Source organism: Ascoidea rubescens, assembly GCF_001661345.1.
Source record: "Ascoidea rubescens DSM 1968 unplaced genomic scaffold ASCRUscaffold_4, whole genome shotgun sequence".
In the NCBI taxonomy this organism is placed as follows: Eukaryota; Fungi; Ascomycota; class Saccharomycetes; order Ascoideales; family Ascoideaceae; genus Ascoidea; species Ascoidea rubescens.
The window spans coordinates 337,191-353,850 of record NW_017962916.1 but is presented as its reverse complement, the minus strand read 5'-3'; the positions used below and the strand labels follow the sequence as shown (position 1 = coordinate 353,850).

The window sequence follows — 16,660 nt, the reverse complement described above, 5'->3', positions numbered from 1 at the left end:
TAGCCGTTCCCTGTGTGTTCGTGGGAGCCTTTGGTCGGCCCCACCTTGTTTCCACAAACGGTCAACTGCCCATTTGGCTACTTAACCACCTAGCCTCTCAAACAGTCACCCACTGGGTTGTTGATAGCCAGTAGGCTGTAGCAGCACCTAATAACACTGTTCTAAATATACACAGCACCTTCGCACTGATACACTGATACAATGTGATCTGAAATCTGGATTATATGTTGTTGATTATCTCACTCACATGTTTGGTTTCAACATAATGTGCGGTCTGGTGCTAATGAATGTTTTAATTCAATAGATTTGAAAAGGTGGGTGAATTGAGTGATTTTAATCTCGATATCGATAGGAACACAGATACATATGCAAATCGCCAATAACCACCGCCGTTTCTCAGTGCGCTTGCAAAATAAAGTGCTGAGTAAATTCAGCAGTTGGGTGTGTTAAAGCAAAGCTTTGCTGTTATACAGTTCTATCAGATATTGCAACGTGAGCAATGTGTAGTTGGGTTCTGGAGCAAGATTAGGGTGAATATTTAATATTTAGAGCATGGATAATTGCAGGCAGCTATGGCTGCGCTTTTGGTTCATATTGGGCATGATTTTGAAGGGTTCCGATATATAGTTCAGCAGTCAACTTAAAGTGGCATGCCTGCGTACGTGTGCATGCAATTGGTATTTCAGTGCGTTGTGTTGTGTCTTTAATTATTTCTGACTAAGCGATCCACTTTTTGTTATTTGATTAAAAGAAAACAAAATTATTAATTATTGATTAAATTGCTAATAATTGGTTACCAACATCACTTTCTCATCAATTTAAATTAGATTTTTATTATATTCTGGTTGAATGACCAAGAAAAAGATGGATCAATTTTAAAGTCTTAGTTTTATTAATAGCATTATGAAATAAGGTATCGGTTTGCTAAATGATATTAGTACTTGTTATATAAATATTAGATAGCAATATATTAGATAATAATATAACATATTTCATACATATTGTTGGGGCCAAGATTTTTTGAGCCAAAATTTATTATTATTATTATGTTTATTTTCAGAACATAATAATACTAATCTTTCTGATACTCTCCTATGATTCTAAAAAATCATTTTGAAAACCATGTTTTAGTTAAAACTAACTACAATATCTGATTGATTTGGAAATTTAAGAAAGTCATTATAACTATTCAATATTGATTATTTTGACAAAAAATCTTACCAGAGCATTGATTGATTAAAATTTAACACAAAAAAGACGTTCCAAACCATACACAATTGTGATCTAAAAGATATTTAGGTAATTATCAATTGTTTTAAATGAAATTTGAGTATAAACTTGAAATAAATCCAACAATCCAATGAAAATAAGCAAATAAAAATCAATAACAATAATATATTGTTTAAACCCGATCAATACAACATTTATAAACTATTTTTAATAAATTTCAAATTTTGAAAATTGTTTTATAAGCACAAATTAAAACATAAAAGTTCAACTAAAAAACTTACAATATTTCAATACACTCCGAATAGAGACCAAAATATCAAATTAGTGAGCATCAGTCTAATATTTCAATCAAAACTTACTATCACTAAACACATTTTAAACTTAAGATTGTAAAAAAATTTGTTACTGAAATAAAACACATTTATTTGAGCAACAATAATGAATGGCATATCTAGATGTCATAGTATATAAAAACACAAAACAATTAAACATTAGTTAGAACCAAAACAAAACGGGTTTTGATCAGCAACACAACGCACTGAAATACCAATTGCATGCACACGTACGCAGGCATGCCACTTTAAGTTGACTGCTGAACTATATATCGGAACCCTTCAAAATCATGCCCAATATGAACCAAAAGCGCAGCCATAGCTGCCTGCAATTATCCATGCTCTAAATATTAAATATTCACCCTAATCTTGCTCCAGAACCCAACTACACATTGCTCACGTTGCAATATCTGATAGAACTGTATAACAGCAAAGCTTTGCTTTAACACACCCAACTGCTGAATTTACTCAGCACTTTATTTTGCAAGCGCACTGAGAAACGGCGGTGGTTATTGGCGATTTGCATATGTATCTGTGTTCCTATCGATATCGAGATTAAAATCACTCAATTCACCCACCTTTTCAAATCTATTGAATTAAAACATTCATTAGCACCAGACCGCACATTATGTTGAAACCAAACATGTGAGTGAGATAATCAACAACATATAATCCAGATTTCAGATCACATTGTATCAGTGTATCAGTGCGAAGGTGCTGTGTATATTTAGAACAGTGTTATTAGGTGCTGCTACAGCCTACTGGCTATCAACAACCCAGTGGGTGACTGTTTGAGAGGCTAGGTGGTTAAGTAGCCAAATGGGCAGTTGACCGTTTGTGGAAACAAGGTGGGGCCGACCAAAGGCTCCCACGAACACACAGGGAACGGCTAGTAGAGTTTTGCAGCTTGTGGTGGCTCAAAACTCCCTGCTTCCCACGAGCACAACGCGCCCGCACCCACGTCAAATCAGGCCCGACCAGGCCAATCATGATATTTCCAGCTGCTGATTTCCAGCTGCACGCCTGCAAGCCATGGGTTCTGTGGGTTCTGAGGGTTCTGGGGATTTTGCAGGCAGCAAGGGTGGAGGCCCCACCATTGTTTTCGTCTCAATTTCCACACCTCTTCTTTTTGGCCAGTCCTGATGGGTGTCGGTGAGCAGCACAGTTCCCCCTTCTCTTCTCTCGCTTCTCGTTTCTCGTTTCTCTCTCTTTTTTTTTTTTTTGGCTCGTTTTGCTTGTTGTACTTGATTTGTGCTGTCGCTCAGCTCTTTGGGGTTCTCCATCTTTCTGAGCTTCTCCATCTTTTCTGGTTTCTTGGGAGTCACGTTTGGTCGGGATGCCTCAGACGCCTTTGTTCAAAATGGCTGTTGGTCAGACCATGACTTTGCTTCTCCATCTGCCATCGATCAATACCTGCCTGTCGCAATTCTGGCTCACAAATGGCTTTACTTGTCTCGATCATCTTCGATCGTCTTCTTAGACATATCCTGATTCAGCCTTTCCCACGATAGTGCCCTTGTTGGTGCACTGTCCAATTATGGTTATGGTTGTGGTTACAAATCATAACCCTGCTCTTCCAGTTCTACAGTCTATTTTTATATGCACTGAACGCACCCAGAGCTTCAATGTACGCACATAACTTAATCTTTTTGGGCTGCTTAGCTCTCTCTTTCTTTCTTTCTTTCTTTCTTTCTTTATTTCTTTTTATCGAGCGTACAGACTTGAGACATTTTCTTTTTCTGAATAAATCTGAATACGACACTTGTATCACTGATGGACCTTCTGATTATTCGATTGTGGTTTTTGTCATTTTAAATTTTTAAATTTTTATTTTTTAAAATTCTAAAACTTTTCATCAATGATCGGAACACTGTAGAGATAAACAAAATATAGTCCCAACAACACCATCACCATCACCATCACTATATATCACATTTTGCCAATTATACCTGATAACTATATTGATCACCTTCATTAGACTACCCCATCAGAGGTTCCCATTAGCATACACTACTATTCAGACTCATATATAAATATCGCCACAATGTCTACCTATTTCTATCATTATCATTTTATACATTACAGTATAATATAATACAACATTAATCATTATAATACAATTCATTCAATCAACTAAATTTACTATCTCACTTATCTTATTTATCTCATTTAAGCATACAATATTTCAATACTCAAAATGTCCGCAAAACAACAAGATATTCCAGTCAATAAATTACACGAAAATGATGACTACTACGACACAGACCATGAAGAATATGACAACTTCATCCACATCGGCAAAACAAGAGTCAACAAAGACGACTTGCTAAGAAGCTTGTGCTTTTCAAAAACTTTGACAGCTGGTAACCCATACTTGGAACACAACAACAGTGAAAACCAATTTCAACAACAACAACAACAACCACAATCAAAATCACGATTTGCAGATCCAGGTCCATTGGGATTGTGTTCGTTTGCTTTGACCACATTGTTATTCTCATTCACCAATGCCAGAGCCATGGGCGTTGAAAAGGAAAACATCGTTGCCGGACTAGCATTTTTCTATGGTGGATTCATTCAATTTGTTGCTGGAGTCCTAGCATTCATCGCCGGTGATACTTTTGGCTGCTGTGCATTTGCCTCGTATGGAGGTTTTTGGATGTCCTGGGGTGCCATCCACACCGATGCCTTTGGAATCAGATCTGCTTATGGCGATGATGTCCAGCAATTCAACAATGCCATGGGTTTCTTCAATATCTCGTGGGCAATCTTGACGTTCATGATGGCTCTTTGCACCTTGAAAGGCAGCTGCTACTTTTGCTCGTTACTATGGTTGGTTGTTGTTGTCTTCACAGTCAACGGTACATCCAAATTCACAAACTCAGTTTCCTGTGCCAGAGCCGGAGGTGTGTTGGGTGTCATTGCAGCATTCCTAGCATTTTTCATAGCCTTCAATGCCTTGTCAACAGAAGAAAATTCGTACATTCACATCAGAACCATCATGATGCCAACGTTAGCAAAAGACAAGAAAAAGTCCCAAGATTTGGAAAGCAATTAAATTTTTGTCATCATTAAACGCTTACAACAAGCTTACAACAAGTATATTAAAATTTGGTGAATATGCTGCTTATTTTGGTTTACCAACAGCATAATAATTTTCAAGAAATGATTTGATCTATCTCGATAACCTAGCAATATGGTGGATAGACTCAGCTAAAATTGACTAATTTTTTTATTTTTTTTTTGGATTTTTTAAATCTGTGACTTTATTTTTGTGATTTTATTATTTTGTGAATAATTATAGGTTTTTTTCCTTGCATGGTGATAGATTTTTATTTTATTTTATTTTTATTTTTATTATTTTTATTATTTTTATTATTATTATTACTTTTTGATTTCCTTTTCCTATGTTCGTCCATAGACGAACTTTGATATAATTAATAATTTATGATGCATTTTATACTTTTGATCTAACTTTAATAAACTTTAATGTAATCAAACCATCAAACCATTATTTGAGGCATATATATGAGTATATGAGAGTGAGTTCTTTCGCTCAGAGTAATGTGTAATGCTCAACTAAATCATTCAATTGGATCAAATAGAGACTGGTAATTCTGATCCAGCTTGAATAGCACACCATCTCGAGGACATTCACTGGCGTTTAACTCTCTCCTACCATCTGTTGCAACTGTTACTTCACAGCATCTGCCAGCTCTGGGAGTGCTAATGATTCAACATATTTTTCAAGTCAGTGGATATCACCACTACAATACACAATACACAATACAAAAACTGGATACAGATGATCAAGAACCAAAAGAACCAAAAGAACCAAAAGAAGCAGAAACAGAGGATCAGAGCTGAATTGGCCAATTAGAGACCGTCCCATTGCAGTGGGTATTGCTATTTTATTTTCATTCAGTTTTGATTTTATCTTTGAAGTTCTTACTATTAATTGAAAAATGTTAGATTATGTGAGAAATATATTTTTTGAAGATTTGAAATAGTAACTTTTTCTGAGTAATATAAATAGTATTTATTATAATTATTTAAAAGCAATGAAAATGAACAAAAATTTATATAATACTTTAGCTGTTCTGAAGATATTATTTTATGTTTTAATAATTTAATTTATAAGCCTATAGGCAATCTTTAAAATATTATGAAATTCTGGAATTATAATGATTTTGACAGAGATCTCTTTTCAACTATAAGTGAATGAATTTTTTTATGAAGTAGAAAAGAGCCCAAGGCGACTACAGAAACAATAAAAAATATGATTAATCTTGATGAGGTACTGAAATTCAAAAATGGATAAGGATATGAATCACCATTAGATGGGTCAATTAAATAGTCTAACCAAAACCAATAGGAAACAGATAAAGAGAAAGTAATAAAGAAGACCTTTGAGTTTGAGATTGTGAAATTTGGCAGGAAAAACATATAGTCGATTAATAAAGAGACATAAGGAACAAAATGAATAGAAAAATCAATAGAGAAGGGAAGAGAGCTTAATCCACCATCTGGGATTGTGGTTTCAATATCAATTTCACCAAGATCAGTAAGATCAACGTCTCTTTTATAAGCAATTAAATGGATGAAAAAAAGTTTTAAAGGCCAGTAGATGATAAAAACAATAGACTCCAATATCAAAGCAATTGAATGGACATAATTATTTTTGAAAGAATACAAGGATGGAGAATTGAGCAACTGAGAAACAATTGCAAATAAGTAGTTTATGATTGTTAGCACGCAGGAAATGTTTGTGAGAAACTGTTTATGACCAGCGTTGGACAAGTTGGAGGGCAATTGCAATTTTGTGATGAAGATTAAACCATATGAAGAGATCAAGAGACAGGAAACATTCAACAATAGGGACTTTATATTTTTATGGGATACAGAAGAAGAGTGATTCTGGGGAACAACTCTAGTAGTTGATGAGTCGATGGGTTCTTTGGAAGTAGAGGCCATTTTATGGAATGAATTGGGCGTTGTTAGAGAGTTATTGTGTATGGTAATTGGAATTGCGATTGAAATGGAAAAAAGTGCTGTAATTTTGCTTCCACTTTGCTTCCACTTTAATTGAATGTTTGAATTGAGAAGTATTTATGTTTTCTTATGGGCGGGTTCTCTGGATAGATGGTGTGTAATGGCAGCTGATAAAAACAGCCACAGGGTAACCTAGAGTGGCGGAACGATTTTGTTTGCACGGGGACGCTTATCGGTTATCGGTTATCGGAGGATGACGTCATGGGATTTTGGTGTTGGATGTCTGGGGTAAACAAAAAGCGTGGGTATCAATCAATGAAAACAGCATTTTGTGCATTTAATATATGGACTATAAAAAATGGGGCAAAAGGTTTCATTCAAAGATACAATCTCAATCAACGATTTAATGAGAGCGATTTTACCAGAGAAAACCCGTAATAGAGTGAGATGAACCAAATTATAAGAATATAAGAAATTGAGAAATTAAAAATGTAAAAATGTAAAAATGTAAGAATATAAGTAATTAAAATGGAAAAATCAGATAAATCAGGTTATTAATTTAATATGTGTTTGTGTGTGTTGTTGTTGTTTTTAATTTTTTTGTTAAAATTAAATCAATTCCAAAAATGTTATTGGTTTTTCATTGATTTTGTTTTTAACAGCTAATGAATGTAGTTTTTTATGAATAATAAAAACGATAAAAGATAAATTGCAAACCACCAAGATAATTAAAACATCTAAGAAAATACTTTTAATATTATTATGATTGATTGAGTAAATTAAACTTTGCAAGAAAGGGTAAGGTAAATTTTGATTTAATCCTGTATCAACCAATAGTAGTAAGAAAACATAATAAAAAAAAATCAAAACTGCTATGAGTAAACTGATTAATCTTTTCTTAATTTGGTAGTTTGGCAAGAAAAATAAGAAATCAGTTAATAATAATAAATAAGGTAGAATATGGATGGTGAGTTCAATTAAAAAATTTAATTCATCATAGTTATTGACATTAGATGAAGAAGCAGAAGAGGTTAATGATGAGAGCTGGTTAGATAATATATCCGGAAAAGATTTTGAATTGGATGAAGAATAATAAAGTAAATCTCTGTTATACAATTTCAAAGGCCAATAGATTACGAATATCAAAAATTGGATAATTAAACAGATTGAATGAATGAAGTTGTTTTTAAAATAGTATAAAGAACTGACACTTAGTTTGTCTTTATTATTATTATTATGATTAAGATTGTGATTAATATTAAGATTAAGATTATGATTATGATTACTATTTATTTTGTTCAAGAAAAAACATATAATGGTTATTAGATTATAAACTAAAGTCAATAGACAAATTAAAGTTGATAGAAATTGTTTATTACCAGCCAATTTTAAATTGGATGGCAAGGTTAATTGACATTTATAATATAAAGATATTGAAATCAGTATAAATGAAAATGCGTTTAGATACGAGGAATAAACGTTATCAGGTTTTCGAAGCGACTTTTTGTTTGAATAATTCATTTTGATAATGACTTGAAGATTTATATCTTGAATGAATAAAAACTTTAAAAAGGAAAAGGAAAAAGGAAAAAGGAAAAAGGAAAAAGGAAAAAGGAAAAAAATGAAAGAAAGAAAGAAAAAATGAAAAAATGAAAAATCACAAAAGTTATAAAACTGTTTCAAGTGAGCAAACTATTTATAATTGCACCCAATACAGTTTCGCTTAAAAAGTCATTAGCTAAAAAGATATCATTTTCGTTGAAATGTTTATAATTTCCCAACATCTTTCGATGTTTTTGGGTTAAATTGAAAACAACCAATTGGATGGGACCACTCAGAGGGTAGGATATCGCTGTCGCATGTGATTGCATAGTAGCACATTATGATACATAAGAGCACACATGTATGCGTTGCTGTGTTACTCCACTAACACATGACTTTGCTAGGTAATACACTTTGTCTCAGTTCAACAGGTTTCAGCCCAAATCGTGCTTTAGCCACAAGTACTAATTGCCCCAAATCGAGTATCTATTTGAAAATATAAAAGAGGCAGAAGACAAGAATAATTATAAGAAAAAAGAAATCAAGAAATAAGTTTTAATTCCTTGTTGAATTCCTACTCTTTATATATTGATATTCCTATTAAACTTGGGATGGGGTCTGGTTCAAGAACCGAAACACTATTTGTGGCAAGTCCCTTTTGAATTGATTCTTGCTTTGATTATCTAATCAAATCATGTGCCATAAGAATCGCACACTGGCGAACATAGCTGGATTTGCGAATTTTCGCAGATATTTTCGCGTTTTGGGCCCAGTGGGCTGGTGATTTCGCGCGGCGACGGGCGGTGAGACACAAACACGTTTAGTTTTTTGGCGAAACAAGCAAGAAATCGAGATTTCCTCTGTTTTTTTTTTCTCCTTTTTCTCAGAATTTTTATCTCCAACTCTTGCTCTCACTCCTTTCTTTTCAGCTCAGATATATAGAATCACTCTCATCGAAAAGACTAATCCACTCACCTTTCGAGATGTATTCCATCGTCAACGAAAACAGAAACAACATCTATGGATTGTCCAATGCTAATCAGCTACACCAGGGAGATTCTGCTGGTACCCAAGTAAACTCAAACATCAATTCCAATTCCAATTCCAATCCCAATTCCAATTCCAATCCAAGTCCCAGCTCAAGTTCCAATTCCAATTCAGGCTCTAATTCATTTCATCACCAAAATCAAAATCTATCTCATGCCCTCACTCATGGTCACAATTTAAATACTAGTTTAGGTAATAACTCAAATAGCAGTAGCCATGGCCCTCATAGCTTGCTCAACGTCAACCATGGTCTTCACAACCATAGTCGTAATCTAAACAGCATCACAGGCAACAGTAATAGTTTAAATGTTCAAAATCACATTAGTAGTTCACAGTCTTTAATCCACCAACAAGTTACTCAGTTAAATAGTAATAATCCTAATAATAACTCGAATAGTAATAATGCTAACAAAAACAATAGTAATAACCATAATCATAATCATAACCATAACCATAACCATAACAACGATAGCAAAAACGATTTAAATGCAATGGACAACATATCTGATTCGTTGAATGATAATGTTTCGGAAACCAATATTAATAGTATGAGTAATATTAATATGAATTCCAACAATTCCAACAACTTGAACAATCCAAATTCGAACAATCCAAATGGTTTAAACAATTTGAATTCGAATGCAAATTCTTCAAATAACTCAAATGATGGGAGTAATGAATTAGCCAGCGGTAGTGTCTCGAAATTAATTAAAACTCCTTATACCCATGAACATGTAATCGCTTTAATTGATATCTTTAGTGATTTGACTCATCATGGAACATCCTATGTTAGATCGTCGGGGATTTATACTTTGATTGAGAAAAAGATGAATTCTCGATTTAATGATAAATCCTTTTACGGAGAATCTATTCGTAAGAAATTACTAGATGTTAGAAAAGAATATGATATCTTTAAATTGATTATGTTTAATTCATCACCAAACATTTCAGGAATAAACTGGAAACAAAATGAGGGAAGGTTTAATTTATCGCCTGAGCAAATAACAGAATTAATCCAGCAAATTTCGCTAAGCAATAATAATGATTTGAAAAAAAAGATTAGTTGTGTTAAGAAATTTAGTAAAAAAGGTAATTTTTACATGTATCATTACCACCTTCGGATTGGGGTGTTTGACAGTGCTCAAACATTGTTAACACAGCTTCAGACTGAAGCAGCAACTGTTGCTGCTGCCGCTGCTTCCACCAACCATAATGTCAACTCCTCAATTCCCGAGAATAATTCTTCTATAAACGATTATATTAACAATGCGACTTCTCAAGTATTGCAATCGACATTGCTTTTGAATGGAAATACGAGTTCGAGTAGTATTTCTAGTGGTAATATGAATGGGATTAATAATCTTAATAATCTTAATACTCTTAACAATCTTAATAATCTCAGTAATCTTAATAATCTTGGTAATCTTAACAACCTTAATAATCTTAACAACCTTAATAATCTTAATCTTAGCAATTTTGGTGCCAATATGAATGACAATTTAAGTAATGGTATGAATAATTTAAATAATTTAAATAATTTAAGCCATTCCACTAATTCCACTAATATTAACTCTAAATTAAATAATAATCATACTAATAATAACAACAATAATAGTAATAATAATAATAGTAATGGTAATCATTACAATGGTTTAAAACATAAAGCAGGAAAAATGGATAATTCGTATAAATCATCACTTACTAAATTTTCTATAAAGAATAAATTTCCTTATTTGGTTCCAAATCAATCGGAAATTAAAAACCAAAGCCAAATTTCTAACCATGAACATGGAAATGGAAATAGCCAAAACCTAAATCAAAATTCATTCAGTTTCAGTAAAAATGCCAAGTCGTTGAATAATAATAGTAGTAACGAGAATGAAAATTTGAACGGTCTTTCGGCTTTTAATATTCAAAATCAATTGACGAGCTCCTTAAGCAACTTTTCGTCTTTAAATAATTTATCGTTGCTAAAACAGTTTAAACAAGAGAACAAAGCATTGTCAAAGTTTTTAGTGAGATTGAGGTCTGAAAAGCTCATTAATAAAAAAGGATGGAAAAAACTAATCAATTTAGTCGAAGAAAACAAAATCTTGAGAGAAACATTATTAGACGAAGATTTCACTTTGGAAGAAAAAAAACTAGCAGCGTTGGATTCTTTGGATGATGACGACATAATTAGTAGTGACGATCACAAGCAGAATAATGGCGAGAAGGAAAGTATAAAGGACAATAGTAAAAACATCGAAAATGAAAAGAGTATTAATAATAACAATGACAATAATGATGGTAATGGTGACGGTAATGATATCGATATCGATATGAGCAATAACAATATTTCGTCTAATAATCTCAACGAAAATTCCAGTTTGGGCGCAATGGATAATGGCAGGGAAGGCAATATCGACAATAGCATCAACAAAGAAATCAATGAGATTGATAATGAGATCGATAATGAGATCAGCAATAAGATTAACGACGAGATTAACGACGAGATTAACCGCGATATCGCCCAGGAGATAAATGTGATCAGTGAACTTAGTGAAGAGAACGAGGAAGATAGTGTAAACAACATGAACATTGATATGGAGTTGGACAAAAGCAATGGAAACGCTGATGGCGACGGCAATATCAGCACCGAGCTCACCAACACCCAGGTTAGCACCAACTTGGGAGAAAACGCAGGCTCATTTGATACTGACAACAGCAATATCGACACCGAGTTGACAGGCAAGTCGAGTGGTTGCAAATAAGGGCTGTTGAAGCGTATATTACTCGCTAGGTAGAATTATCTCATGATAGATTTTGGACCTGCAGCTTTTCCTGTTTGAGTTTGGCATCGGCGTCTGCGGTTGCCGAGTCTGATTGGCTGCCGAAACGCACTCGATGCAGAGACAAAAGATCCGGCTGCAACCCCAACGCTAGGGATGGGACCAGCAGCAAGGGCGAAGAACAGCTTTAAGCCCTGGCTCGAAACGTTTCAAGGAAGAATAGACGTGGCTCAGCTGCGGAGGGTGTTTCAGCATCGGAGATTTCTCCAGCACCGCCAGACCCACGCCAGACCCTCTCCAAACCCTTTCACGGGATCTGCTCTGGGGATCTGACTCCATGGGTCTGGGCCCAATCCCAGCAGGAACAGCCTAACGGTAGCGAACCACCTAATCCGTCACTCCTTCTAATAATACCCTAACAGATGTATCTTCAGCCCCAGATGTTATATATATATAAACCTCCCAACCTCCTCCACATTGTTGCCAGTCTTTTCCCTTCATGTATATATCTCTCTTCTGTGTGCTCCAACCCTGTGCTCCAAAATGATCCTTCTGCTTTATGCTCTTCTTGCTGCTCTCTTGCTCAGCTCAGTTTCTTCACTCTATATTCCTGAAAAGAATCGTGCCGATAACTTGACCGAAAATATTTTTCACAACTTTAGATATGAATATTTTCAGCACGAACAGGACATAATCAAATTCGATTTCGACATCCACCAGAAACACGATCTGAGATCTGCCCAGCTCTATAAAAGAGATGGCTACGTTACCTCCATAATCCACAACCAGGACTACTACTACAAGATGTTCTTGTACATTGGTACCCCACCCCAGAAAGTGGGTTTCTTGCTTGACACTGGCTCCTCAGACTTGTGGATCCACTCAACGTCCAATCCTTACTGCTCTAACCAGTCTATAAGTGATTATAAATCTGGCAAGGACACTGGCAGCTACTATCAACTCAGTGGTGATATTGGTGAGGTTAACTGCTCAAGAGAATTGGGTTTATACAACGAATCTGCCTCTTCTACCTGGAACTCATCCAAATTAGAATTCCAAGTCAATTACATGGATACCACCTTTGCCTATGGTATCTATGGAACAGATACTGTTCGTTTAGGCAGAAGGCCTTTTGCTCCACAGATTAAAAACATGTTTATGGGCTTGAGTCAAGAATCTAACTCATCTCAAGCTGTGATGGGCATTGGCTTGAGGAATCTTGTGGGCTACANTGACACCAATTCAAAGACTGGCTCAATCTTATTTGGTGCTATTGATCGCTCAAAGGTTCTTGATGGTTTGGTTACTTTGCCAATTGTTAACCCATATCCTTACATATCACAATCTGTTCATTTCTATGTCAACATGTCTTCATTGTCAATCAATTCGAAAAATGCCGGTCCTTCCTCCTACTCCAATACTGCAAACATAATCGCTCCAAGCTCCTTTGTCTTGCTTGATTCTGGTACTACTTCCATATACGTCCCCACACAATATCTTGAAAACATTGCACAGAAATTCAAACTACCACCATCAATCTCTATCATCCTTTATGATTCTCTGACTTTGTACTATGGAAAATGTCTTGACTTTCGCCTGGTTTTTGCCAACAAAAACTTGTCTTTCAACTTTGGCGAAAAGATCGTCAATGTTCCAATGTCCTCATTAATAGAACAATTTGGATACGAAAATAACGTCTCATACTGCGGTTTAAAACTCTTTGGAGTTGATGGTGACAATTTTATTCTTGGAGACTTGTTTTTAAGATACGCCTATGTGGTATACAATCTAGAGGATTTACAACTATCAATAGGCCAGGCAAATTTCAACTCCACAAAACCTGACATTGTTAAAGTGATCTCATCCACATGATATTATCAATATCATCTTTCTCTTTCATACTTCATCTTCTATTCTTTCTATTTCATTTTATATACAACTTCATCCCATTTTTTTTTTCCTTTACTCTTTTCTTTTTTCATCTTTTTTCGTCTTTTTTCATCTTTTTTCATCTTTTCTCATCTCTTCTCTTTATATTCATTCATTGTTTTTATTATCGATTTTTGGGTATGGGTATTTTTTATTTTTTGTTTAACATCTCATTTGTAATTGAAAAATTAACTAGCATTTCTAAATTGTATTTACATCAACCAATCAATCAAAAACATCTTATAATCCTCATAAATCTCGTAATTCTTATACACCACCATTTGTCAATGTAATTGGGAAATTAATTATAATTGCAATATTTATTCCATCTTAAATAGAATCAAACAATAACAATTCAGAACTCGAACAACCGTAAATCCTTTATCCAGTTATTTGTATTAAAATAAAAATTATATATATATATGTATATATAGAAATATTAGCAAATTTAGAGGCAATTGTTCGTTTTCTTCCGTTTCTCTGAGTCTTTTTACCATTAAATTTCTCCTTTTACGATTGAATCTCTCCTTTAAAATCATTTCTCTTTCTTAATACCTTATTATAATACTAACTTTGCCCAAATGCTTTTTTATAGGCTACTTTTTAGCTGTTAAGGACGAACCATTGCAGTTTCTGTCTCACTGGAAACTAGAAAATAAAGAAAGAAAGAAAGAAAGAAAGATATCAAATTTCACTGAATTTTACTGAATGCACTTCCTCCACTTTGTGAAAGACTAGTCTTTGGTAATTGCTATTTATCTCAAATCAATTTCTACTCAAGTCTTCCACTCAAACTCAAACAAATCATTGTTTTGCAATAATTTGGATGCAAGTTTTGCTGATAACAATATCTGAAAATGACTCTCAATATCAAAAATCTTTAACATTTCCAGCCTTTATTTTCTTTGTAATTTTATTCACGATTCGGGGATTAATCTAATTTTATGAATACAGTGATGATGATGGGTATATATAAATGAAAAATTTCACATTGTTTTTTCTTCTAAAAGCATATCTAATCTGTTTGCTTATCGAGGTTATCGGAATATGCACTGCCTATTCTTAGTTGTCTTGATTTGCTTGATCTGCTCGACCTTCGCTCTCTATATTCCATTCATATCTCGCCAAAACACTTTTCATCACTTCAAATATGAAAAATTTAAAAATGAAAATGATATCATCAACTTTGATTTTGACATTCATACTGAAACTCAACCTCAAAATTTACAAATTGCTAAAAGAGATAAATATTTTACCTCAACTACCTACAATCAAAAATCTTATTACAAAATCCATTTATACCTTGGAACTCCAGCTCAGAAAGTAGGTCTCTTACTTGATACTGGCTCATCCGATTTATGGGTTCACTCAAGTTCTAACCCTTATTGCTCCAAGTAGTCTATAAGGGATTATAAATCAGGTAAAAACATTAATTATCCAGATCTGCTTAGTGGAGATATTGGTGAAATGAATTATTCAGCTGAATTGGGTTTATACAATCAAGCTGCCTCGTCAACTTGGGTTAAATCAAAAACTCCATTTGAAATAAGCTATTTTGATACTACTTTTGCTTCGGGCGTTTATGGAAATGACATTGTTCGTCTAGGAACTCAATCCAACTTTCCACAGATTAAAAACATGTTTATGGGCTTGAGTCAAGAATCTAACTCATCTCAAGCTGTGATGGGCATTGGCTTGAGGAATCTTGTGGGCTACAACAATTTTCCATACAGATTGAAACAGAGTGGTTATATCAACAAAACTTTGTATTCATTATATCTAAATGACACCAATTCAAAGACTGGCTCAATCTTATTTGGTGCTATTGATCGCTCAAAGGTTCTTGATGGTTTGGTTACTTTGCCAATTGTTAACCCATCCTCTTCAAAATCAAAACCTACCCATTTTTATGTTAAGATGACTTCATTATCAATTGAAAATAACAGAGCTAAAAAGATTTTATCTTCTAATAACCCCAATGCAATTGCTCCCAACTCTTTTGTTTTACTAGACTCTGGTACCTCATTAATTCATCTTCCAGTCAAATACCTTTAGAACATTCCAAAAAAATTTAAATTGTCCCAATCCATCGAACTTGTTAATCTTGACAGTTCCTATTTCTTGTATAGGGAATGTAGTGATTTGGAGTCTGCTTTTTCAACAAAAAAATTGTTTTTTATCTTTGGAAAAAAAGTAATCGATGTTCATATGCTGTCATTAATTGGTCAATTATCAAATGAAGATGGAGTTTCGTACTGCAGATTATCAATTATTGGAAATGATCAAAATAAAAGTATCTTGGGTGCCTCATTTTTAAGATATGCCTATGTTCTGTATAATTTAGATGATTTGGAAATATCTTTAGGCCAAGCAAATTTTACCCCCAAAAAACCTGATATTATCAAAATTATCTGATTGTATTAGATTTCTTATGTTTACATTCGTTTTTATGATTCATTAAATTTACTATTGTTTGTTTTTTTGTTTTATTTTTCCTTTAATCGTTTATTTTGGTTGGTTTTTGGTTTTCTATATTTTTTTACTTTCATTAATATCTAAAATATTCTTCTACTTTTGTTAATGTCATAAAGACTTTTTTTTATAAAAACTATTGTTATTTGCTGTTTTCAATCATATATAATCAGCTAAATAAATAAGTTATTAAATGTTCGAATTTATAAAAATAGTATAAGTTAATTTGGTTTATAAGTAAATCTTAATTGCTACTATAAGTGCTAATTCAATAGCAAAAAATGACAAAAAATGACAAAAAATGGAAATGAATGAATGAATGAATGAATGCAGCAAATAAATAAG

The 16,660-nt window shown here is 33.6% G+C and overlaps 6 protein-coding genes across 6 annotated transcripts; 4 read left to right on the top strand and 2 right to left on the bottom strand.

Moving 5' to 3' along the window:
• Positions 1-3,999: 3,999 nt before the first annotated feature.
• Positions 4,000-4,572, top strand: ASCRUDRAFT_17874 (acetate uptake transporter family protein; the record flags this gene model as incomplete). Its single annotated transcript, XM_020189508.1, has 1 exon — positions 4,000-4,572. A coding segment is annotated over one exon (573 nt), but the record flags the coding sequence as incomplete, so codon positions are not given.
• A 1,067-nt stretch (positions 4,573-5,639) lies between these two features.
• On the bottom strand, positions 5,640-6,682 carry ASCRUDRAFT_75127 (uncharacterized protein). Its single transcript, XM_020192939.1, has one exon. It carries the CDS (start codon positions 6,534-6,536, stop codon positions 5,742-5,744), a length of 795 nt encoding a protein of 264 aa, XP_020048165.1. The 5' UTR covers positions 6,537-6,682; the 3' UTR covers positions 5,640-5,741.
• Positions 6,683-7,163: 481 nt separating this feature from the next.
• ASCRUDRAFT_7330 (uncharacterized protein) lies at positions 7,164-8,075 on the bottom strand (the record flags this gene model as incomplete). The annotated part of the gene is made up of 1 exon (XM_020192229.1): positions 7,164-8,075. One exon carries the CDS (start codon positions 8,073-8,075, stop codon positions 7,164-7,166), a length of 912 nt encoding a protein of 303 aa, XP_020048164.1.
• Positions 8,076-8,784: 709 nt separating this feature from the next.
• ASCRUDRAFT_75126 (uncharacterized protein) lies at positions 8,785-12,021 on the top strand. Its single transcript, XM_020192938.1, has one exon. The coding sequence runs from the start codon at positions 9,080-9,082 to the stop codon at positions 11,894-11,896; it is 2,817 nt and encodes a 938-aa protein (XP_020048163.1). The 5' UTR covers positions 8,785-9,079; the 3' UTR covers positions 11,897-12,021.
• Positions 12,022-12,457: 436 nt separating this feature from the next.
• Positions 12,458-13,908, top strand: ASCRUDRAFT_75125 (acid protease; the record flags this gene model as incomplete). The annotated part of the gene is made up of 1 exon (XM_020192937.1): positions 12,458-13,908. The coding sequence occupies one exon, from the start codon at positions 12,458-12,460 to the stop codon at positions 13,784-13,786; it is 1,329 nt and encodes a 442-aa protein (XP_020048162.1). The 3' UTR covers positions 13,787-13,908.
• A 1,153-nt stretch (positions 13,909-15,061) lies between these two features.
• ASCRUDRAFT_19529 (pepsin-like aspartic protease) lies at positions 15,062-16,222 on the top strand (the record flags this gene model as incomplete). Its single annotated transcript, XM_020189591.1, is given in 3 exon segments — positions 15,062-15,215; positions 15,300-15,883; positions 15,899-16,222. Coding segments are annotated over 3 exon segments (1,062 nt in total), but the record flags the coding sequence as incomplete, so codon positions are not given.
• Positions 16,223-16,660: the final 438 nt, after the last annotated feature.